This window comes from Uloborus diversus, chromosome 4, assembly GCF_026930045.1.
Source record: "Uloborus diversus isolate 005 chromosome 4, Udiv.v.3.1, whole genome shotgun sequence".
NCBI classification, from domain to species: domain Eukaryota; kingdom Metazoa; phylum Arthropoda; class Arachnida; order Araneae; family Uloboridae; genus Uloborus; species Uloborus diversus.
Window position 1 is genome coordinate 119,235,097 of NC_072734.1, and position 25,303 is coordinate 119,260,399.

A 25,303-nucleotide genomic window follows, 5' to 3' on the forward strand; every position below is an offset into this window, starting at 1 on the left:
GAAGGGTAACTTACTAAGGGACTTTCAGATTTTGGTTATGATACCAAACTTAATAGGCTTAAAGAGGGCCATTGATCTTCATTGAGGACTAATAAATTGACTATGACCAGCTTATCTGGGCCTAGAGCCTGTTGCTGGTTGTCACATTTGTATTATGCTGCACAGAAATTGTATCTGTACCTTTTTCAAAATTTAGTTATTGTCACGCGGTAGTTCTTTGTGACATAATTTACGAACATATGCAATTTTTATGGTCATTTATCAACAGGAAATATTTTTAAAATGTTAACGAATATTATATGTTTCTGTCCTTCCAGCGCACGAGAAAAAATGTGGTTGATTTCCATTTTCTGATTTGTTCCCTGTGGTCTGGTTGTGGTTAGTTGTTTTGAAACAATCAAACTATTCAATTTATTCTAGCTGCATGCATTTACCTTATTTTAAAATTAACTCACTAATGCAATATATTTTTGAGTTTAGTGTGCTGTGAACTATCAGCTAGCTGGGCCCAGAGCCTGTTGCTGGTCGCCACTTTTGTATTTGTATAATGGATTCATATCCATGCAAAACTTTATGCAAATGTCAAGACAGCAACTCAAACTGAAAATAACCTGAATCAAATTGAATTGTAGATATTCATCTCATTTTTCCTTGTCAGTTCAAAAAGGCTGTTGGGGGCAACATTCTGCATCATATCTTCATGAATCCTACAGCCAAAGCAGTGTTCAAATGCTAAAAAGTGATTTAAGTTTGTAAAGCTGATTTCATGGGTCCCAGGAAGCAAACAAATGAAACGATTTACTCTGATGGAATTCGCACTTACTGTGACTGTATTGAGAAAATGAACTCCAGGATTTGGATGCCGGCCCTTAGAATTTTCTAAGTACTTCTGCAGTCAAGGATGCATATTGCAACTACATACGCTTACGAGTTTTTTGTGTGTTCAAATAAACTCTAGTTATTTGTTCAATGTCGGTTTTACTAGACTCTCAAATCAAATTAATTTTTAAAGCAGTTCACAGAAGTTAGATTCGTTTCTCAATAGCTTTTTATTTTATGATAACATAAAACAATTCTCAAAAAGTTGTATCTGAAACGCGAATATAGAGGTGTAAAACTTTAAAAGAAATACCTCATTTTAAGCTCAGCTGCAGATACAACTTTTATGCTTAGCATGACAGTTTACTGGGTTTTTCTTAACACCTCAGTCCCTTAAATAATATGAAACGTTTTGACTTTTTTTAATTAAAATATTTTAGTAGAAGTACAGGAGAGCCTTGTAAATGGAAAAAGATGTATCCCAAAACATATCATAAAATTTTCTAGATTGAATTCTAAAACTCAACATTTGAGTTCCTTAGAAACTACACATACGCCGAACTTCACTGCTTTTCAAGTGAGTTTTAGCCAGGACATTATACATACAAAATTAGACAAAGCGTTTACAAAAACTAAAAATCAGTCAAATGCACAAAAATGTACTAAAAGGGAAATAAAGAAATGAATGTCTTAAAATGACATTTATTGTTGAACAACATAAGAATTTCACCAAAGTATATGCAACAAAATTCATTTTGTAAAACATAAAAAAAATTCATAAGTTTTCATCAACATATTGCACGGTTGTTATAAAACAACTTCTACAACAACTTTTTCCACAAACCTAAAAAAGAAATTAAAAATTAAAGCAAAAGTAAACTGGTTTTAAAAAGTAAACCAAAATTGTACCATTAAATTATTCTCTTTAAAATGCAGAAGTACAGTACAAAGGGGCCATTTCACAGCATTTCGGACAAATGTCGAGTCCGTAACATGACACTTTTTTTGCCATAACTATTTAATTTACTGTTTGAATTGCAAATCATTTTTATTTGAGTTTATATGTGTTGTAGGACAAACTCAAAATAAAATAATATGCTAATCAAGCAGTAAATTAAAAAATTATGGCTAAAATATTCATGTTACAGATTCTACATAAATGTCCTAAAAACCGTGAAATCCCAAAACCTATTATCTGTGATTGAGAAAACTGGAAACTTTTTGTTCGATTTTTCTCCCTTAAAAAAAGAAAACATATTTTCAGCAATTTTTGAAAAGTGATCAGTTTTTCTGAATACCTAAAACATATTTGCCAACTCTATTGTTTTTAAAGAACGACTCAAATTTCTTACACCCATCTCCCATTTTTCCGTTTTTTATCATTTTCTCACATTTTAACAGTTTTTTCAATCAACCAAAGAGTTTCACTTTCTTTTCAATAGATGGCGCCTGTTTCTAGTCATCTACCAAAGCCAGAAGAGAGTAGAATTCCATATAGTGCATAAGAATATGGACTGAAACCAATTTTTCTCCCCACATATGGGAATTCTATGACAATTATGCTAGAGAGAGCCAAAATTGGTTTTCTGCGCCAACTTGCAACAAAGCTTCATTTATCGCCGATTCTGTGTGATTTTTTCCTTCTCATAATATGTAAGTACAGTAACAAAGTGGCTGCTAAGTATTCTATTTTTCCTGCAATATTGTCTCCGAATTTGCAGACATCAGGGAAATGTGCCAAAAAAGGCAATTTTGGGGGCTCACAGTGACGTCTCATTGGGGCACCTCTGGTGATCCCATGAAAACGGTTCAAGTACAAAGAAAAAATGTAAACATGAGCTCTGATTTTATTGCAGCATATCTGAAAAAATAAATACATAAATAAATAATAAAGACTAAATCTTGCATCATCACTGTTCTGCCATGTGCAAGTAAAGGGCAGTAACTGAAAATTTTTCATTTTTGTCATCGATTGTATGTTAGCTTTATTGTACAAGCTTGCTTATTTGGTTTCTGCTGAAAAAAACGTCTATTTCCAAGATTTCCCTGTGGTTAATATTGAATTCAACACACATTTCTTCAAATATCTCGAAAATTCATTTCTGCAGATACTGCCCTTTACCTGCGCATGGCAGTGATATAGCTCACACTTTGGGACCAAATATCTTGTGTTACAAGGTTTTTTTTGTGTCATGTAGATCATTTCGCAAATTTATAAAAAATATTCAGAATACATCAATCTATTTACACATCAGAATAAGTTTTTATTAAATTGAGTATATAAAGATTCAAATAATGCAATTTAATTATCATTCAGAAATTCACATTATAATGGAGCATTATCCTGTACTTAATGGTTTAAATTGTGTTTATTACTTATATTTTAGGACTCTAATTCCACCAAAAACAAACTTTGCTGATATTTGGATCGCTACAAAAAATTTGAATATGATGGATGTAAAAATATTGAACCTTAATGGATGTTTAAAAAAGTTATGAACTATCATTGAAATAATTACCGTATATGTTAGCCTAAATTTCAGAAATTTATTCCAAGAATAGATTTTTAAACCTGAAGGATCGGACTTATTCATGAAATAAAAGTTACAAAAAATTTTCCCGAATAGTAATCGAAAACATTAACATTTTTCCAACTTTAGTTCAACCCATGTAACAAAACATTAAAGAAATAAATATTGATGCACTCTTGAAAAATTTACATTGCTTGACCATTTATTACAATAAAAGTAAGACTAGGAAAAAAAATGTGAGAAACATCAAATTATGGATTGATCAATTTTTTACATAGTTGAGTGCTAGGAAATGAGTTAGTTAAAAAAAATACACATGAAGAAATCTACAAGAAATTAAGTAGGATGTTTTTATGATATTAATTTATAGTAAAAGTAACAATTAATATAAAAAAAGAAATCCTGGAAACTAGCCTGTTTCAAAATTCAGGATTGCAAAAATAAAACCTCTTCATGCACAAGATTGAAAGTTGGATACATTTCTGATCGTTTTTGAAGTATGTTCATTACATTTTGTATTCTTTTTTTCCAAACGAGTTCAATTTCTCCAAAATCCAGTGAAACATTAAATAAAAAGACATTGTATGTGCCACACTATTTGCAAAACTTTTGAAAAAAAAATTGGCAATTTGAAAACTTTTTTTCTCATAGGTGCCGCTTTGGGAATGCCCAAAAACATGGTACTTCACTATTTTGCTTTTAAGAGCTTTAGATTAAGGTGGAAAGATGAGAAACAGTTTCAAAACTTAATTAGCCAAATAATGCTACAATGTTTCAAAGGTAGAAATAGGTTTTTTTTTTTTTTTTTTTTCAACTACACAGCTTAATGTTTAATGCTAAAAAGTTGTGTGGTTTATAGAGAATTGCATGATATACAGTAGTACCTCCTTTAAGGGACACCTGTATTTAAGGGTAGGGCCAGATTAAGGCATGGGGCCAGGACCCAGGGCACCAAGATTTAGGATACACCAAATCTGTAGGTAAAATTTTAATCACACTATAGCAAGATGCAAATATTAAATCTAGAAAGAAAAAAAAAGCTACACTTAAAAATTTTAACTCTTTTGCAAATCTCAGAACCATTCCAAGTTTAATCTGTATTTACTCTATTAAAAGTTTATCATCGATTATTTTGAATCAGGGTTGGGTTTTGGACTGTCCAAAACTGGTTTAGGACAGGACAGGTGGTTTTTACCGTCAAAAACTGTCCGAAACGGTCTTAAACTGTCCAAAACTATGCTAAAGCTAAAGGGGTGTAATCTAATCAGTTTGTATTTACAACAATATTCGTAATGCATAAATATAAATATTAATGAGGTTTAATTAATGAGTATTTGATAATATTTTTCTCTAAAATGTTCATTTAAAAAATATTTTAATTAAAATAAAATGCCAATATCTCTATCACAAAAAAAATTCCTTTTGTAACAGTTGGTAGAGACATGAAAGGAAATTCACATTGCTACCAAGACAACTAATTTCAGTTCAATTTATAACTCAGGAATGTTTTTAAATGTATAACATTTTTTAAAAAGCTTCATTTTTTTTAATGGTTTTTGCAAATAAATTTTGCGTGATGTTTTAATGAAAATTATTTTTTAAATCATAGATTAAAGAACAATAAATTAATGATTAAACACAACTCATATTTTAAAAATTGTGCTATTCTTTTTTTAGTTCATATATTTAATATAATACATTCTGTAACTACAAAAAATTGTCATTTATTGCATTTAAGTCAATTATTGCAGTATATTTTGAACACTTTCTTTCGACACATGCATATATGTCAAAAAATTTGGTTTATTGAAACAAAAAAGAGAAAAAACTCATGCATACAAATTGAAATATTTAACGAAGAATTCAATTTCTACGTAACTAGATTAAAATCTGCTGTATATATAAGCTATATATACATTTATACTTGAATGTTCACATTAAATAAATATATTAAATAGTAAATTTAAAAAAAAAAAAACATTTTGACACATTTTGTTCTGTTTTTGATATTTTCTCACACAATATGGTTTTTCAAACAATAGTTTTGGACAATTTTGGATACAAGGGTTTTGAAACCGGATGGTAAAAACCTTGCCAACCCTGCTTTCATTTGCACACATGCACAAGCATAAGTAAATTTGGTTACTAGTATGAAAAAAAAATTGGAATAATAATAATAATAATAATAATAAATAAATAAATAAAATAAACTCATGCATAAAAATTGAAATTTAAATCAAGAATTTAACTTCTGTAACTAAATTAAAATCGGCTGCATAAATAAGTTGTATGTTCACATTGAATAAATGTTCAATATAAAACTTTACTTTGATGCATTTTATTCTGTTTTTGATGTTTTCTCACACAATACAATTTCTCTAAAAGTATAGTTTTGGACACAAGGGTTTTGGACAGGACGGTAAAAACCAGGGTTTTTACCGTGGTTTTTACCATAGTGTCCAAAACCTTGCCAACTCTGTTTTGAATTTTATGGTTTATTGAAAAGCACAAAGTTTGACGACATCTTACATAGAAGGTTTAATTATTGTATACTATAACACTTCTATTTTGTATAATGTATATAGTATATTGTAATATAAGGTGCTGCCAAATTTAACATGGCTGTGTTATGCAAGTGTCAAAATACTTTACTGCTTCACTACATAGAATATGAAGGAGGGGGGGGGGGCATCAAAGCAATTTTGTGCCAGTGTCTTCAAGAATTACTGTCAAGCCCTGTTTAAGGGACACCTTTTCTGGTCCTGGACCCTTTAAATAGTGACCTCCATGCAGTTACCTCTGATTAAGGGACAATTACAGAGAAAAATTGCACTAACTAACCTATAAATGCATAAGAAATAAATGCATACCAATTGAATATATATTGAAATATTTTTATTTATTTATTTATTTATTTTTGTCCAAAAATTAACTGGTGAAAGTTTGTTCTGATATTAACATACTAAGCAGCAAATACAGTAAACTCCCGATTATCGGCGGTCGGTTATTCCGCGGTTCGGATTATTCGCAGGTTTTTTCACTATTTCTTTTAACAGTCATTAAATGTTTTGTAAACTTATGATTGTGTTATTGTTTTTTTTTTAGCTTTTACATATGTATATTTTTTACATTCAATATTAGTAGATGGAATGTAGCAATGTTTTTAGCAAAAATTTAAATGTATGTGTGTGTGTTATTCATATTTTTAGCTATTGTATACAGTAGTATCGTTTTTCAACTATTATTCGGACTATACGTGGTTTTAGCTTATCTGTGGTTACCATGCCACCCTATTTTGCATATAATCGGGAGTTTACTGTATGTATTTTAAAATTCTTGCTGAAACTTACATTCATGCTTTTCCCTCTCAGCTGTTTATTCATATGGGTTCAGCTTCAACGGATAATACACCGCTCGTGGCGAACTTTTTATAGAAAATTTGAAATTTGATTACACTGTTATTTACATTGTATTGCATTCTAAACTATATGACATGAAGCAAAGCCGTGAAACAACTACTTCAAAGTTATTTCTATAAATTACATAACTCTGATTCTTCTAAATGTTTGATTAAATTTCAATTTTTTTAATTGAAGGACTCTGAATTTTTTTAACATTTTCAATTTTTCTCTTAAATGTTAATAATTCATGTTTATTATACAAATACAAATACAAAAGTGACGACCAGCAACAGGCTCTGGGCCCAGCTAGACTGGTCCTAGTCAATTTACAATCCCCAGTGAAGATCAGTTGCCCTCTTAAAGCTATCCACCCCCTTGCTCATTACCACCTCTTCGAGTAAGCTGTTTCAAGTGCCCATGACCCTACTAAAGAAGTAATTTTTCCTAATTTCCAGGTTAGTCTGAGTTTTGATTAGTTTAAAACAATGTCCCCTTGTCTCGCTTTCCGTGAGAAAATTTACACAGGGATTCAAGTGAAACACGGCCGATCGCAATGAACCGATGCGATCGCTATTTCCCCAATTTGGATTCAAGTGTAACATTGCGATTGTCTTCAGTCGCGATTCCCTTGCAAAATTTGCAATTGCTCTCGAGCTATCACAACTCTGGAAAATCCTTTGCAAGTGCAGAAAAACATCAATGGCGTCTGTTTTGAATGCAAAGTCTATTTTAGAATTAATAAAATGTTATTGTTGAAAATTTTCAATTCTAAATTGGCAATTCAATGCAAGACTCGTTTTTTGTTTACTGTAGCATTTTTGCTGTAGCCTTCATTTTAAATTGAAAGTATAATTAGTTTTATTTACTTAAAATATGCAATACTTCTTCAATTTAACATTGTTTTCATCCAACAAATGCAGTACTTATTTTAATTATGACTTAATACTTGATGGCATAATATTCTGCATAGTCATTATACTACTTCGTCGTTTTGAAGAAATCAACGGAATTTTTTTCCGGCAGATCAACAGTACAAGTTGAATTACGACTGTGATGAGAAGATATAATTAAATTCTCTTCATTGTTGTAATTTTACTAGTTAGTATTATACTAGTTGAGAAAGAAAAAGAAAAGGGACTGTTGAAAGTGAGTAAATTTGTTTAACGTTCACTATCTTACTAATATAAAATCTCAATTCTAGGATAGTATTTTTTAATTATTTGCTAAAATTGCATTTACTTGCATATTATGGTACAGTAACAAAATGCATCAAACTTAGCTACAAGCCCCCCCCCCCCCACATAAGTTCCTACTATGACATGCATTGTAAAAGTTAAACTGTGAAAGTCTGAAATCTGGTAAATGTCGACACTAGTCAGTGCATATCAACATACACATACCAAAGGCATCAGTGATAAACTTAATATTTCTGGTGAATCGCCAGTAACAGTCGACATTCTTTACTTTTGGTGTTTTACAGTAACATATATGTACTGCATACACATGATTTTTAAAAAGTAATTGGCAAAAACATTTCCCTGTAAATAAATGAAAAAAAAAATAAAGTTAATTAATTTGAATTCTGAAATTTTGAATTCAAATTATGTTTTTTGCAATCACGAGTTGCGACAGGACCCTACTCATTAAGGGCTATTGTTTCTAGAAACAGCTCCTGTCCCTCCAAGCCTACCCCTCCTCCTGGGCAGTTACAGATGTATAGTTGTGTGTGCGCAGGTATGTGTAGGCGTGCGTGCATGTGTAGGCTTGTATGTGTGCATAAACCTGTGTGTATGAGTGCAGATGTGTGTGTGTGTAAAGGCTTGTGTGTATGAGCGTGTGTGTGTGTAGGACATGGACGCCCCTGACCTGGAGAAACGGATTCTAGGGGGCAGTGCTCGGAGCCGCACCTGCACAGGCCGGTGGCGCTGGTGTCCCTGGTCCAAGCTGAAAAAGGAACCACAACATCAAGGACGGTCAAACGAAAGCAATAAGCAATCGTGATTGCACAATAACGATCCAAATCCCGTTGGTTTTTTTTTTCCAATGAGGAAAAAAATAATGGCAGTACTTCACAAAGGTGCATATACAAAACGTAGTCAGACAAGGGGGGCAAATTTCGAATTCAGTCGTTTAATACTGGTTTGGGGGGGGGGTGATAGTGAAAAGCGAGCAGTGCCAGATGTTTAATTTTTCTGTTATTTTTATATTTCTGTGGCAAATGTTGAAACTGATGCCCTCACTAGTGATGGGCATTATCAATTGATAATCAAGATCTTTCCAAATCGAGAACTTGAGCGATTGATAATCCAGATCTTTTAAAACCGAGAATTCCAGCTGAGTCACTCAATAACCAAGAATTCGTGTTCTCGAGTGATTCGATTATGCCCATCACTAGTCCTTACCCATCTACCTTCAAGGTTTTATATCAAGTTTGAACAAATTTGAAGAAAATAATTATGGTGAATTTTGCCACCTTTTAGAAGTTGCCGCCTGTAGCAAGGGCTTGCTCCCATATATTTAGTACAGTCCAACTCACTAAAAACAAGCGTAATGAGACCGCAGCATTTGCTTGTTATATATAACAGAGTGCTTGTAAAAAAAGAGTTGTGGAAAAAATCATGAAAATTTATACATACTGAGTTATTTTTATATTTCAATATAACACCAAAGTTAGCTATTTGCTTTGAACTTCTTAGTTCTCTCTTTCTTGTTATTTTTTCAAGGATTTTGTGGTATGAAAAACATCGCCAATCAATGGCATCTGCGGCTTAAAATAGTTCGAATTTTTTCTGCACTTTAGAAACTATTGAATACTGTAAGCCCCGCTTAATCGAGTAACGGATAAACAAATAACCCCTTTATACGAATAAAATCTCCTGGAACCGAATATTTCCCCATAGATGCAATGCTAAAGATCCCCGCTTAATCGAATAATTTCCCTGGATAATCGAAAAATATTAATCAGCTTTCACAAACAATTTTGATGAGAAACATTTTGAATTCATTAGAAAAAAATTAAGTAAGAACACTTATTTCGACGAACCTCACCGGTCGACCGGTGAGTAACCAGTTACTAACTGCAGCGTTCTATCATCTTTCGGTTACCATTTTAAGCTGTTGATTGGTTGATTAAAGTACGTGATCGGTTAACTGGTTGAGCTGGTCGCAAGCAAGCATTGAGTTAAACTATTAAGTAATATTTACTTCCAACTGCCTTTACATTAAAAAAAATAGCCCAGTTGATAACCTGATTAAATAACACAAATAAATACTGTACGCAATTTAGACGATGATAAATTGACAAATATTTAATGGAAGATACGGTAGAGAAGGAGGGGGGAAAGGGTATCAGAAAGTGTTCCCAAAAGATCTTGAGCGAGCAATCGCCTAATACGGAATTTTTCAAAAAACAATGTTGTTCTGAAAAAAAGTGCCAAAAATAGATTTCATAACTGAAGTTGTAAGCTACTTTTTATAATTTTCATACGTACTTGTAATATACTTGTTTATATAAGAAACTATTTTGTTGTTTACTTAGCTTATTTCTAAAACTTAAGAAATAACACTAATTATTTTCCTTAAAAACTTGTTTTTTTATTATTATATTTTAAGACAAGTTGTAAATTTAAAAAGGTAAATAAAATTTCTTGGAACCGACAATATTCGATTAAGCCGGTCTGACAGTATGTCCAAGGCTTAAGACTTAGAGCTACAATATCCTCGGAAGTATATCTCGGAAATGATTTAACATTCGCTTCAACAAATATAATTTCTAAATCCTCCTAAACTCCACGAATTTTTTTAAAAAAGGCTGTGTCTTCACTTTTTTTCAGGATTTATGTCTTTTTTTTTCTTTTAATTCAAAATGTTAATGAAATTTTTCGAGAAATAGAATAATGTTTTCTGCAGTCGAAATTGACAGAAATTTTATGAATGACAAAAATATTGCTCGCTTGAAGCGGGGTTTACTCGATAAGGCGAGTTACGTTCTTATAGGCTTAACATTGTACGAGCCAAAGCTTTTTGATTCCCTCGCTAAATCCAAGTTCTCGTTAAAACAGGGCTCGTTATAAGCAAATTCGACTGTATTAACCAGATACACTACAAGAAACGGTTCCGTAGGTAATTGAGACCTTTTAGTAAATAGACAAGTGCTCGAACAAGACGTGCACAAACAACTTCTGCCGTAGCCTCTGATAGGATGGAAACAGCATTGTATCCTCGTTGGCTATGTTTTTGCCCATTTACTTCAAAATCCGCACAGTCGGTTTGCTGCAGCTGAGTTTTGCATCTAGTTATATTACAACATGCGTCCTTCGCCCTGGATCCGGCACTTGATGTACGAGAGAATAACCTGCAATGGTACCAGACAGTCCGGTTATCACATCCAAAGACTGCAGTTTTGTTCTTATTAGAACTCATCAGTCTGGAATAGTGTGAACAACCGAGCTGGAGGCAAATATCAACTCATTGGAGCTGAGAGCGCCAACAAAATGGTAGACAAAGTAAATTTATCACACCAGTGAGTGTCCGCAGCATGGTGCGGTTCGACTTGTGGCGGGTTATACAGCATGTAGCTCTGTAATACTACATGAAGTATATGGCTGGTTTTAAAGCCAATGTATGCTTTTTACGTGCGGCAGTGATGGGAAAATTGTATTACAGCAATGCATTTGAATTTTTAAATCTCAGACTTGTTTACGCAGGGCCAACGAGAGACCATGTCAGCCTAGTCGAAAACTAGGGGTCACAGCTCAGAGTTTTATGAGGAGAGTGGGGGATGGGGACCAAACTAACAACAGGTTTTCCTTGGCTCTCAGCTGCCCTGCCTTTACCCCAAAAGCAAACCAATTCTCACTACTTCTCCGTATCCCTGACACAGCTACAGTTTAGAGGGAAAATGATTCCAAATTCTAGAATTTCAAAGCTTCCAACTCGTATCTTCTAACCTAAAATTGGCCTGACACTGCAACCCCGGTTATAAGTAAACCTTCACCTCCACATAAAAAATTTTTCGTTATGCTACAATGCCCAAAAACATCTCTTGTGTGTCCATTTCCAGGGCTAGCAGGCACCTTGTGAGCCAGCTTCAGAGTTTTTGCCTGGCACATGGCGGTCCAAAGAGAAGGATGAGCAGGGCATCCCCCGCCGGGCAGGAGTGAAGACATGACAGCGAGCCCTAAACTGAGCTTTAACTGCATTAAAATGTATTCTTTTTACTTTTATTCAGTACTAGTGTTACCCACACGGCTTTGCCCATAGTAGAAAATTAAAAGGTCTTTTGGTTCCCCTGTATATTTAAATAATGTATGGTGAATTTCTCACCAATTCGCTTGCCCATGTTACAGTTCCGCGTTATGATGATTTCGTAATTTAGTATTCCACGTTGTGATAATTTGTTTGGAGAAATTTTCTGAAAATTGGAATAGAAAAAAAACAAAATCGAATTTTTGAAATATCGCTTCCAGGTGCACACCCTCATGCTACAAACTTTGCTGAATTTCATGAAAATCGGACAAACGGTCTAGGTGCTATGCGAGTCACAGAGAGACTTTCAGCTTTATTATTAGTAAAGATTTAATTTAAAATACTAACACATTCCTGTCTTTTTTAATAAAAGGAAAGATAACATGGTCAGTCTCTTCGGATGGCCCTGCCCCTGCTTTCCTACCCTCTGTACGGTCTTGGTCAGGCCCGGATCTACATACTCGCAGACAAAGCAGTGTGTGTGGGAAGGGCCACCGAAAGTGCCCCCCGACCTTTAGTGACATAGAAATTTAGTAGGCAGTTAGCCGCCATGCTGATTTTTGGCAGGGGGCCTCAAAATTGATAGATTCGAGCCTGGCCCTGGTCATACTATGTTCTTTCATTGTTCGTATTTCAGTACATGTAGGTGTAATTGGTTTTATAATTTTGTATTTGAATAAAATTTCTATTTTGAAGCTACACTTATTTCAGGGTAACAAGAAATTAGTTTACATTTTACTGATGAAAAAACAATTGACTTCCTTAATAACAAAGAAGACATACTGCAATCACACCTGTTTAAACGAAATCAAAGAGACCTATTATGATCTAGATGAACTAAAATAAGTAAAATACAGTAAAAATGTGTTTAGATGAAGTAAAAAGAACTTATCTCTGCACAATGTGTATCACCATTTCAAAACTGGATGTATCTTATCAATGTGATTATTTGTAACTATTCTAGAAATTGGCTCCAACTTTTGAATTTAAACTTGTACATAACCCGAACTATTAACAAAAACTCTCATTTTTCTTCATAAGTAAACATATTTTTACTTACTACTTTTGCAAATGTATTCAACGTAGGGAAACAAACATGTTCAAATCAAACAGATATTACAATAGCCAGTTTAAATTTAAAATTCTCTAAGTATTATTCAATTATCGTTGTGAGAAAATTATTTGAAAATCTTTGATCCACATTAGATTCATTCTCATCGGATGATTATCAAATCGTAATTTTCCTTTAAACATCATGCGTTTTATTCAAAACAAATACAATATGCATGTGGAACATATAAAGCATTTCTTAAACGGCAACATTTTTTATCCAGTTTGCTTTCTTTTCCAACTGTAGAACTGAAAGTTTAAAAAAAATAGCACAGAACATATCCATTACGCGAGCGAACATGAATTCAACATCAAAACAAATATTGCATCACGATTTTAACCATCTCAAACCCAGGGAGCTCAAACCTAATTCTCTCATTGGTTGACATCAGTTAATCGCTCCAAGTACATGCGATTATCATCGACCAGTAGCTCCTACCCACACTTCTCACTTGCGATTGTCCAAATTGTTTCACTTGAATTCGACTGCCAACAGCAATTGCAAATCTTGGCGATTGCGATTGTCTTTTTTGCGATTGTGTAGTGTTTCACTTGAATCCGGCCCTTTAACCCGCTAACATCTTTCATTTTGATAAATTTAAACAACTGAATGATGTCTCCTCTGGCTCTCCTTTGCTCCAGGCTATACATATTAAGCATAGTCCAAATCTGAAATTCCTTTTACTAGTCTAGTAACCCTTCTCTGAACCCTTTCCAACCCAGAAATATCTTTCTTAGGATAAGGGGACCAAAACTGAACAGCATACTCCAAATGAGGTCTTACTAAACTCATACTCCGAACAAGGGACAACTCTCTTTAAGGGACAAATATTCCAGTAACCCTTGGTGTCTCTTATTGAGAGGTTCTATGGCAGATTAAAGAGCACTCTACTGTATAAAAATTTTCAATTAAAGTACAGTACCATTAACTCATACCCTGACTTTTTTCGTGTCATTTGTTTGTTTGGCACATAAATATTATACAAACTTTATTGTTTATGGGTTGCATGAAACTTTGAGCAAAAGAAAAGATTAGTACCTTGGCTGATTAAATTCAGATGAGGTGTTCCCTTAAATGAATTGCGAAGTGTCGTTTCAGGTGCTGCTTCAATCTAAACTGTTTCTTGCATATAGTACAAATGTGTTCTCGCAATTCAGTGTGAGTCAGCATGTGTCTTTTCACGTTCTCTTTCAAATCAGAAGAATAAAAACAAAATGGACAGCCAAAGCAGCTTTGTTTTCCATTTTTTGCTGTAGATACTAAGGAAATGGTATATAAACCACCTAAGAAAATATAGTACAATATTAATGCACTAAATAAGTAAAGATAGAGAGAAAAGTTAAAAGCAAAAAATATGTACTAGGTAGTGGAAAAAAAAAAAGTTTATCAAAGCATTGAAAAATATACTCACTTAGCTTACAGAATGATTTAGACATACAGAGAGACAGTTTACCAAAATAGTTTAATATGTCTAGAAACCATATTGTCATGTCATTTGATATATTTTCTCGGGCATTGCTTGAACTATCAATTGACAAATGCTTGCACCAAAGTGTAGTAGTCGCCATTTAAAGACGACCCTTCTTATGGAATGTTTTGTGATATTCATTAATATATGCAGCTGATGAGGAATATTAATGTTTATGAAGTCAAAGTTATGGGGGGTTGTTACCAGAACAGAACAAATGAGAAAGCTTCAGGAAAATTTAAATCAAATTTCTAAATGGGCAGTTAAGTGGGGTACATCGTTCAATATTGGAAAATGTCATTTGCATCATTTAGGTCATGGAAATACGCAAGCAAGTTATTACTTACAGGGATCAATTGAGGCAGTGAGAAGCAAAGGGATGTAAGTGCTAAAGTTGAAAAAAATGAGATAACAAGTACAAATAGTAGGAGAACCTGTTATCTCCACTGAGCCAAGGGATGGTACTGGTATCCATGGTAGGTGATGCTATACAGCATGATTTATTTTAAAAAAATCAACAAAAATCTAATTAGGGTCTGAACTTAAAACGCGTTTCATTCAAAACCACAAAAAGTCGGCTCAATTGCTTCTTACTGCCTCAATTATAAATTAAAAGATCTATAGGGACGTGGTAGCCCGATCGGTAGAGTGTCGGATTCGGGGGGCGGAGGGTCCTGAGTTCGAACCTCGATGGTCGTAGATCCACCGTCGTCATTAAAGGGAACTGGGCGCCATTAAATATGCTCGTGGTCTCAATGTCCTCCAAGTGAAACGATACCTCTGGGGGTGCTAGCACCAGGTAGCTATTATCTCCTGGACTAGTTCTAAATTCTCATTAACTGTACGATCCGGTGATGGTGCTGCCATCTATCGGTATATAAAATAATGGAGGCAAGGCACTTAGTATGCAGTCTTCGACATAAATACAGTTGTAGTCAGTTGTGTCTCTGAATAGGAATAGGAATAGGAAGAGATCTATGGGGGGGGGGGGAGAGGGTAGATAAAAGCAATTTGGGCATGCTTAAAGTTTTCTATTTAAATGCTCACAGTATTAGAAACAAGATGGAAGAATTAAAAATCATAATAATAGATGAAAAGTTGGATGTTATTGGAGTTACCAAGACATAGGCTACCGAAAATGATGCAAATTTATTATATACTGCAGGGCATAATTTGTTTAGACAAGATAGAGTAGGTAAAAGAGGTGGTGGGGATTTATTTTATATTAGAGACGCTTTCACTTGCAATAGACCTAATGATATGTTTCGGCTGGAGTTAATGAGCAATACGGGCAAAAAACTTGAGCTTGGAAAACATTTATAGGCTACCTACTTTAAACCAGGGTCACGATGAACAGATATATTGTATTATTAGTGACATGTCCTGAAAGGGATCAGTTATCATAACGGGAGATTTCAATTTTCAGAGTATTGAATGGAATCATTTTTGTCTAGTAATGGCAAAGGCAAAATTTTAAAAGTAATGGGTGACTTTCTTATATCAAGTTGTAACTCAAGGAACTCAACAGAATGCAATTTTGGATCTACTTTTCTGTGACGTCGTAAGTTTTGTTCAGGGGTTGTATGTAGGGGATCATATTGAAAATAGTGATCACAACAGGACTAAATTTGATATGACTAAGAAATATTATACTCATAATAACAATAATGTAAACAAATTCAAAGACTTTTACTTTCAAACATTTATATCTATTCATGAATTTTATTACATGGACAAACATGCATTACATTGACAAACATGAATGACTAGATGGGTAACAAAATGAGGCAATTTAAAAGTTGTTATAAAATTGGGTCTACTATTTTGAATACTTGAAATGGAACGAATTGCAGTAATAAGAATTTGAACTGTTTCAAGTCATAAACAGAAAAAGTATAAAAACGATTTTTGTTCAAAAAGGCAATGTTATGTGAAAACTTGAAGAACTCTTACTATGCATGATTTTGGATAGCAAAAATATCAAAACTCATAGCAGATGCATTTAAAAAAAAGTCTTAAATCAAAAACTGAAGAGTTAACAGGCGTGGTGATCAAGCTGAACTACAATTTAGCTAAACCACAATGTAGGCTATCTCATGCACTAAAAATATACATCTTTGGAATAAATTAAATTCACATATTTCAGTTTTTATAACTGAATGACTATAGTTTTGACACATTCATAAAAAAAAACAGCAATTATATCATTTTCAAAAAGCTAATGCTCATAAAAAATAGAAATTTTGTGAGTATTAATTCTTTTTTTTATAGAATAATCTAATGTCTCAAATGAATAATTAAATGTTTCTTCAGATTTTCTTTTAAGCTAAAACGTTTATTGCAAACTTGGCACACATGTGGTCTTTCTCCACTGTGAACCAACATATGTCTTCTCAAATCAGCCCTTCTCACAGTTGAGTAGGAACAGAGTGGGCACACATTAATGACAATTGGATCAGAAGATTTTATGGTAGACTGACTATGTTTCCCAAAACCTGTAAGGGATGAATATATTTATTAATTAAAATCACTAAAATCTATAATAAATAAATAGCACAAATTTTAAAGTATGCCTTTAGGAAAAGTTTACAGCACCTTAATATAGGATGCCACATACACGACTTAGGACATTGCTTGTATGATTGCATGAATGTAACGAAAATTTGAATTTTTAATCAGTTTATAACATAATGTAGAATTGATGTATGAATTTTCAATGGAATGTATTTTGGGACTTAAAACAATTCTCTGCGAATGAATTTGTCATTTCTTTTCGATAGAAAAGAAATGACAACATTTCTTTTCGATAAACTTGACTTCCTTTGTCACATAGTATCACACATCAACCTCTCCCATCTTGTCACTGGCAGGGCTTGATTACTAAATAGGCTGTGGTCTATAGCCTCTGCTATTTAGTAGGCCCACAAATGGCTAAACATTTTTTAGCCAATGGCTAAAATTGTAAATTTCGACTCGAAGGGTGCCTCGAAAAAGCGTTTGGCTTTGCGCCTCCCTGATATCTTATTCAAGCCCTGGTTACATGTCACAATGTTTCATAAGCATATTGTTATAAAAAATGTGTGGTGTATAACGTTTTGTTGCCCTTGTCATAAACTGTCCCAATTTTTCAAACACCCGTCACTTCCTCAAAGCCTGACATCATTTGTGGACAGCCCTTCTGCAAAAATAATTACACTGAAGAAAAAAAAAACCCCAACACCAAAAAAAAAAAAAAAAAATATTGTAGAGTAATGAAATTTAGACAATGTATTTGTCTAGTTACATGTTTAGTTGATTAAATTTTCAAGATCATAGATTAATTTAAGCTCAAGAAAATGTATTTCAAATGGGAAATGCTGTTGCATTAATAGCGGGTATGACCTCCACAATTTTGAATGCAAACCAGCAAGCGTGCATACATTGTGTTATACAAGTGCCGAATGTCACTTGTGATATGGAGTTCCATGCCTGTTGCACTTGTTATGCCAATACTGGGACAATCAGTGCTTGGTGTGGATGATGCTGGAGTTGTCGCCCAATGATATCCCTTATGTGCACAATTGGAGACAGATCTGGTGATCTAGCAGGCCAAGGCAGCATGTCAACACTCTGTAGCGTACGTTACGTTGCAACAGCGGCGTGAGACTGAGCGTTATCCTGTTGGAAAACTCCTTAAGTGTGGTTCCTGAATGGCAATACCACAGGCTGAAATGCATGACTAACGTACAAATTTGCAGTCAGTGTGTTTAGGATAACCATTAGAATGTTCTTGCTGTCATAGAAAATTGCTCTTTAGGCCATAACTGCAGAGGTCCAGTGAGTCTAGACCACACACAGTTTGGTTCCAAGTGTGCCCCTGGTGTCTTTCTGACCAACACACGGCCATCATTGGCACCAAGGCAGCATCTGCTTTTATCAGAAAAGACAATGAGGCTCCACTCCATTTTCCAATGAGTTCTGGCTTGACCCCACTGGCATCACAAACGCTAATTCCTTGGCGTCAGTGCAATACAAGCAACGGGTTGCCTGTTTCGACGCTGTCCGTGAAGTAACCAATGGTTGTCAGTTGTTGTGTCACAGCGGGTACCAACTGCAGCTTGAATTTCTGCCTTAGATGAAGTATGATGTGCCACAGCCGTATTCCAAATACAGCGGTCTTCCCTCTCAGTAGTGCCACTTGACTGCTCAGAACCCAATCTTCCAGAGGCAGCACCATCTCTGGACCACAGCTCCAAACAATCACATGCAATGGATACATTTCAGATGCAATATTACTGAAAGAAAATCCACCGTCTCGGAGCCGTATTGCATGACCTCAATCAAACTCGGCGAGCTGTTGATAATGGCTTCTTCATCTTCTTAAGGCATTCTTGTCTAACATCAACTCAATACGTTGAATTTCGCAGAAAAAAACACTCACCAACTTTACAGCATGCACTTAAAGCAACCCTAATTAAAAAGTTCTGAGTGACCCTAAAAGTGCCACACTTATGCAAGAAGTGCGAAATTTCAATCAATGTCTTCTTTCAGATGTATAAACAGGACTACCAAATTTTGTTTCTCTAGCACAAGTCGCACAAGTCTTTCTTGATGTTGGGCTTTTTTTTTCTGCCAGAGTATTTCAGGAGCAATTTTTCCTGAAAGGCTATTGAAAATGTGGATCAGACAAGTTTATTATTTCAAAATGTAATAAATAAGTAAGCATTACCATCAAAATAGTGTGTTCTACTCATTTAAGTTTGCATATATAAGGGTTTAGGCAGGCACACTGACTACTTAGGTATGCAACATGATCAAGTGTGGCAAATAAAATGAGCATTAACATATCTTTGTTTTAAAAAGTCTTTAGATTAAATCGCATTTGGAGAACTAACTAGGGCTTTTCTAAAAGTATAAAAGTACTCAAGATTTCTTAGAGAAGTAAAATCCATTTTGGAGTAGCGAAATACATGAGAACCCTGTTAATCAATTCCATAAAAAAAAATTAAAAAAACCTGAGAACCCAAACTAAAAGAAGGTCATTAACCATATGATGAGTGATTGTGTGATTCAAGAGGGGCTGGGCGAGAGAAGCAAGAATAATGCAAAATCAAATTTTGTGAGCTGCATTAACCAAGATTTTTTGGCACCACTGAAAATGTATCACAACAATGTTACTGATTTGAATGCTTTGCCTCAAGGAGAAAATGTGAACCACTGTCAAACATAATTGATTAATTCAAATGTTACTTTTGCAATAAAATATACATATTTTTTCAAATTACTAAATTTACAACTTTCATTTACATTAGCAAAATTGTGCTGTTAGAGAACAACCCTTCATAAATAGGCAATTTAAAGAACATCCACTAAAACATTGCATGAATTAAAATTTTAAATCTTTGAAACTTTGCTTGAAAAGTTGAAAATCGAGCATTTTGATCACGATCTCAACTACAAAAGTTTTATGTAATATAACAAATGATAGTAAAATAAATGCTTTTGACAGATTTTTATTGGTAAAAACGGTTTCATAAAACTTAGCAATACACTGGTGCAAAGATGCAAGAATTGACCAGCACCAGATCTTACCTGCCAAAGTTCTGTACTTCTGGTATTTTTCAAGCATAACCAGATTCAATTGATTTATTCAACGAAATCTTTATAAAAATATTGCAGCTTCTAACTTCATATAATGTATTTTCTTCTGTGAAAAAAATGGAATGAACCTATATCCACTTATATTATTGAAATAGCATCAAAAAATACACTGTGACTCCGAAAACTATATTTTAATGGATAGCATAAATATTTAAGCAGATGACCAATAATAAAAACAATATAAATTGTCAATAATGAGTAAAATGAGTTGCTATTTAAAAAGATTTAGATGAGAGTTTAAGCTGGCAACATTAAATGAAAGGCAATTGAATTTAAAAAAATAAACTTTTATATTTAAATTTAGGAACTTGAACTAATTTTTAACAAAAATTTAAAATGAATCACAATTGCTATGATTGCTTCCAAGACCATCATTTTATTGAAATATACATAAATCTACAGCCGAACTTGGATAATTCAAACGTCTTTAATTCAAATTTGTGGATAATTTGAAGCATTTTCTCTGTTTCTTGAAACTTGTATTCAGAATGCTTCAAAATCTTGGTTATTTCAAAGTCTAACTTATTCAATTCAAAGTTTTTACTGTTTTAAAATTGCTAAAATCTGATTTCAATTGGATTGTTTGTGGAAGGTTGAATTCATCAGGAGCACTTTCCCTAATGAGCTTTCTGATGAAAAAAGTTTACCTGCCTCAGTTGCATGGGAAGACAGCATTCTTTTTGATGATTATGTCAACGTGGATGAAAACATGGACATTTGTAGAGAGCTATCTGATACAGATATTTTATCCGAAGATTCAAATAATAAGAACATAGCAACAAAAGACGATGAAGATGAGATAGAAGAACACTGACCGATTCCAACTTCAAGTGAGGCGGTCTTTCATCAAGCAGAATATGGTCATTATGCAGAATAACAGTTTAACATGAGTGAAGCTGTGTTTCGAGCTGTATATGTTCTTGAAAATTCTGTTAAAACAAATCAGTACGCTCTTTGAAACAATCTGAAATAGCTCGATATTTCAAAAAGTAGCTTTTTCATTTTAAATTAGTAAATATCTCTTTTTTGCAAAATTTCTGTTGCAATTGATTATTTTACTGCATAAAAATTAATTTTTTTGAATTATTTTTTAAGTTTTTTAATGGCCCCCTGCACTTGAATTATCCAACTTCAACTGTATAATGAATGACAAGCAGTAATGACAAACACATTAATTTTATCTTGCTTATTGCTAAACTTTAAATATTTGTATTTTTGATTGAATAAACTAAGATTTTCAGTCTACTTTTTTTTTCTGCAAAGGAACCACAAAATTACTGATGCCAGAAACTTCAGGTCAACCTCACTTATCTCTGGTATGCCGGATAATGGTGGATTCTACAATAACTTCATTTAATATGATTGTAATAACTAGCACGTTGAAAGAAGACAAGTAAAAAAGTAAGGAATTGCTTAGATAAATTTATTTCTTTTAGCAACAGTAAGATAACACAAGATAAATATATCCATTCATAAAATTTAAATTACAGAACAGTGAACAACTCGTCTGTATTTTGAAACATTTAAAAGAAACAAAACAACAAGAAAATCGATAAATATAGGTCCTCATTAAATACTTTAAGTTCTTCATTAAATACTTTATGTTATCTTTCATGCAAAGCTCTTTCTTCACCATTAAGGTTTAAAAAGTAAAAAAAAAAAAGCTTAAAAATTTCGCACCTTTTAAGGTGCAATCCTAACTACGATCTAAATTAACAATGTACTTCAATCATAAAACAATAAACTTTAACACTTCTTAAAAACTATCTTCTATAAAACACCAGGTTCATTTTTATTACTTACACAATTTTCTGATTCATTTAAAAATTATCTGAAAAATTTAAAATGCAGAAGCAAAATAATTTTTATTTCTTTAAGTGTAAACAAATAAGGATTCAGATTTACAGAAGTTTGAAAAGAGTTCAGACGAATTTTAATATCAATAATATAGTTTGATCGATTTAACCAGAATATGAGTTAACTTCTTGGGAGTCTAGAAACAAGTTGTCAAAATGTGATAACTCAAATAGTCCATTTTTTCAAGTTTTAACCCATCCCTTGAGACTTTGAGTTATTGAAAGTTGACTTTACCTACACATATCATGTTGGTGTTATGAAATAGAAAGTATCAACAGAAATTTAACAATAAAAACCAAATTCTTAAAATGCCGATAAAAATACATTAGAAATGAATCCCACAGTAGCAATGAAAATGAAAGTGACAAAAATATTTATTTAACCAGTAAATAAATTTGTTAAACATTGCACGCTAATTTCAAAATTGTGTAAAATTTCATCACCGAAATATTGGTTATATAAATTATTCTTACATGTAAAATAACTGAAAAATTACTTCTTATCTTGTTTTGATTTCAAATTTGCTAATACCTAATGAATAATTTTGTGAAAAGTTTGATTTTACTGAATTTTTTGAAATGGGTCCACTTTGATTAATTACAATTTTGTGAATGATCCATGAACCAAATTTCCACTGGCCAGACCCTCATTCATGTATACTAGATATATAAACTTCAAAACTAAAATAATACGTTATACATATAACAAATTAGAAAAAGCAAGTGTCAGGAAATTTTGGTAGTAAGTTGGGAAAAAAAAAACTATGTTACTAGTTTCTAAAAACTTTCCTAAAAAGCATAAAAAAGTATTCAACATCTTATTTTTAATGAAAAAAATCCAAAGAAACTTGTTATTTAAGCACTTATAATATATTGCACAATGTTTTTGGAGCTACAAAGAAACTCTTTTTAAACCAAAAAGGTTTTGAGCTTTCAGACACTAAACAAGAAAGAAAGAGGGGAGGGCAGCATGACAATAAATACTCAAGAGAATTAAAAGCAAATTTAGCAAAACTTGGAAATTTAAAATCATACTCTTTTCAAAAAGTACTACTCAAAAAATAAACTATGTCTAAAAGAGTGTCTTTTTAAACTTTGTTTCGTGGTGAATTTTTTTGCACAAACTTCACACGTGAATGGACGTCTTCCAGTGTGTATACGAAAGTGAGCTTGCAAATTATGCTTCAAAGCAAAACTCTTATCACAAACTGAGCATTTATGCGGCCGATCACCTGAATGCACTTTCAAATGATTATTCAAATGATCTCTTCTGATAAAACTTTTAAAACAAATATTGCACACATGAGGTCGTTCACCACTGCACATGCGACCATGCTTTTTCATGTTCCAAGCATAACTTGTTGAATAACTGCCCTCTGAGAAGGAAAGTACATCATTTTTCGATCCACAATTAGAGGTATTCAAGTTCATTAGTGATTGCAAGCCTAGAAAAAAACAAAATAAAGACTATTTCAAGAGTAAAATAAAATAGAAGGACACATTATAAAGAAAATAAGTGATAAACTAAAAGTACAGTTAAACTATGCAACCTATATAAATACAATGAACAAAAACAAATGACTTGCTTCTTAAAGCTTTCATTCGCTGAGTAATGTGATTCACACAAAATTCTAAGCATACAAATCAAAAAGCCTATCTTATAATTTTTATTGGCAATAAAACCAAAGCTCAAAAATGCAAGTGAGATTACAAAAGAGTAAAAACATTTTGATAAGACAGACCTGTTTTTTCCCAAAAATTTAATAAACTAAGTCTTTTCATGTATTTATTTTTTCTTTGTTGTTAAAAAATTCCAGGTTCCGGGTGTTCCGAATTTTGGGATTTCGAAATTGGGGCCTTAGACTGTATGTTCAAAGAGAGGTAAAATTTGGTCAAAAAATTTTCTCCAGCATCTTTGATCCTGTAGTTTTAAAAGTAGCTAAATCAGAGCTCAGAAGCTTCACAATCTTGTCATCAACTCCCAATAACTCGAAGTCCCAAGGGACCGGCTAGAGCCTTTGAATAATCAGTAGTTTGAGTTATCCGAAGTTCCTTTACCAGCTAACTCAAAAAATCTTTATTTTATTTTTCAGGGATAGTGTATCAGAGATTGATGATAAAATATTGTTTGGATAAAATTAATTACACAGGTCTACATGTTTTTTTTTGGTGTTTTGAATTTGATAAGTGCCTTTAGCTAATACGAGTACACTGATTCTGAATATGAATTTGGTTTGAGCCCATCACATCAAGATTTTTCATAAAATTTAAAAAATTTAAAATTTAAAAATACTTTTTACTAAAGCAAAAAAGTACATGGTTGATATTTCTTAAATTGCATAAATTATTTCTCTAAAATGTTCTACCACCAAGAAAACCAAATGTCTGCCACCAACAGAACCAAATATCCACAGCCAAGAAAGATGAAAGAAAATAAACACATGACTAAGGACTGTTTACATAACAGTACAAGTTGGGTTTTTCACCCCTCTGTATCTCAATCCTATGAAGACCCCCGGAGTTGATTTTTTGGTATACTAAATCTCTAGTGACCCCTGACGAAGCCTTGATACATCGATTAAAAATATTTTAGAATAATGTTATGTTTATTTCATTTCAGTGGCAACACTTTTTCATTTTAGCATCTGTCAAAGTCAACTTGACAGTAAGACGGCATTGGCTGTTGTTTACAATATACAAAATAGTTTGCATCAGTTGTTTGCATCAAGTTGTGTCTTGTTTTCTGGGTGTTTAGTGCATGATAATGTCATCAAGAAAGTGTAAAAACAATCCTGATACGTTTTGTTATGTGTGTGGTGATTTATAGATAAAAAAAGCATCAACAAAACAGAACAGTGTTTATCAAGAAAGCTCATCATGCTTATGTCGGTGTAAAGCTTGGTGATCAGGACAAATGTTGAGCTCCACACAAAGTGTGCTTAGTTACTGAGAAAATGGACAAAAGTTACAAGTAGTTCTTTACCCTTTGGCATTTCTATGGTATATAGGAAACCAAAAAATCATGGAGATGACTTACTTTTGCTCCTGCGATGTCAAGGGTTTCAATTTGAAAAATAAACATACAATTCAGTATCCTGATTTACCCTTTGCTACACGACCTGTACCTCATGGATCAGGAATTCTCATTTCTCCACCTTTTCCAACCACCCAACAGCAATCATCAGAAGTTTAAACGACAGAACCAATGAACAAAAAGCAAAAAACCAATT

General features: G+C 33.1%; 1 protein-coding gene across 1 annotated transcript; it reads right to left on the reverse strand.

Annotated features, from left to right (window-relative positions):
• Positions 1 to 16,854: 16,854 nt before the first annotated feature.
• LOC129220797 (zinc finger protein draculin-like) lies at positions 16,855 to 18,835 on the reverse strand. The gene is made up of 2 exons (XM_054855228.1): positions 18,604 to 18,835; positions 16,855 to 17,072 (listed from the first exon to the last, which is right to left on the reverse strand). The coding sequence occupies exons 1-2, from the start codon at positions 18,833 to 18,835 to the stop codon at positions 16,855 to 16,857; spliced, it is 450 nt and encodes a 149-aa protein (XP_054711203.1).
• Between the last annotated feature and the right edge of the window lie 6,468 nt (positions 18,836 to 25,303).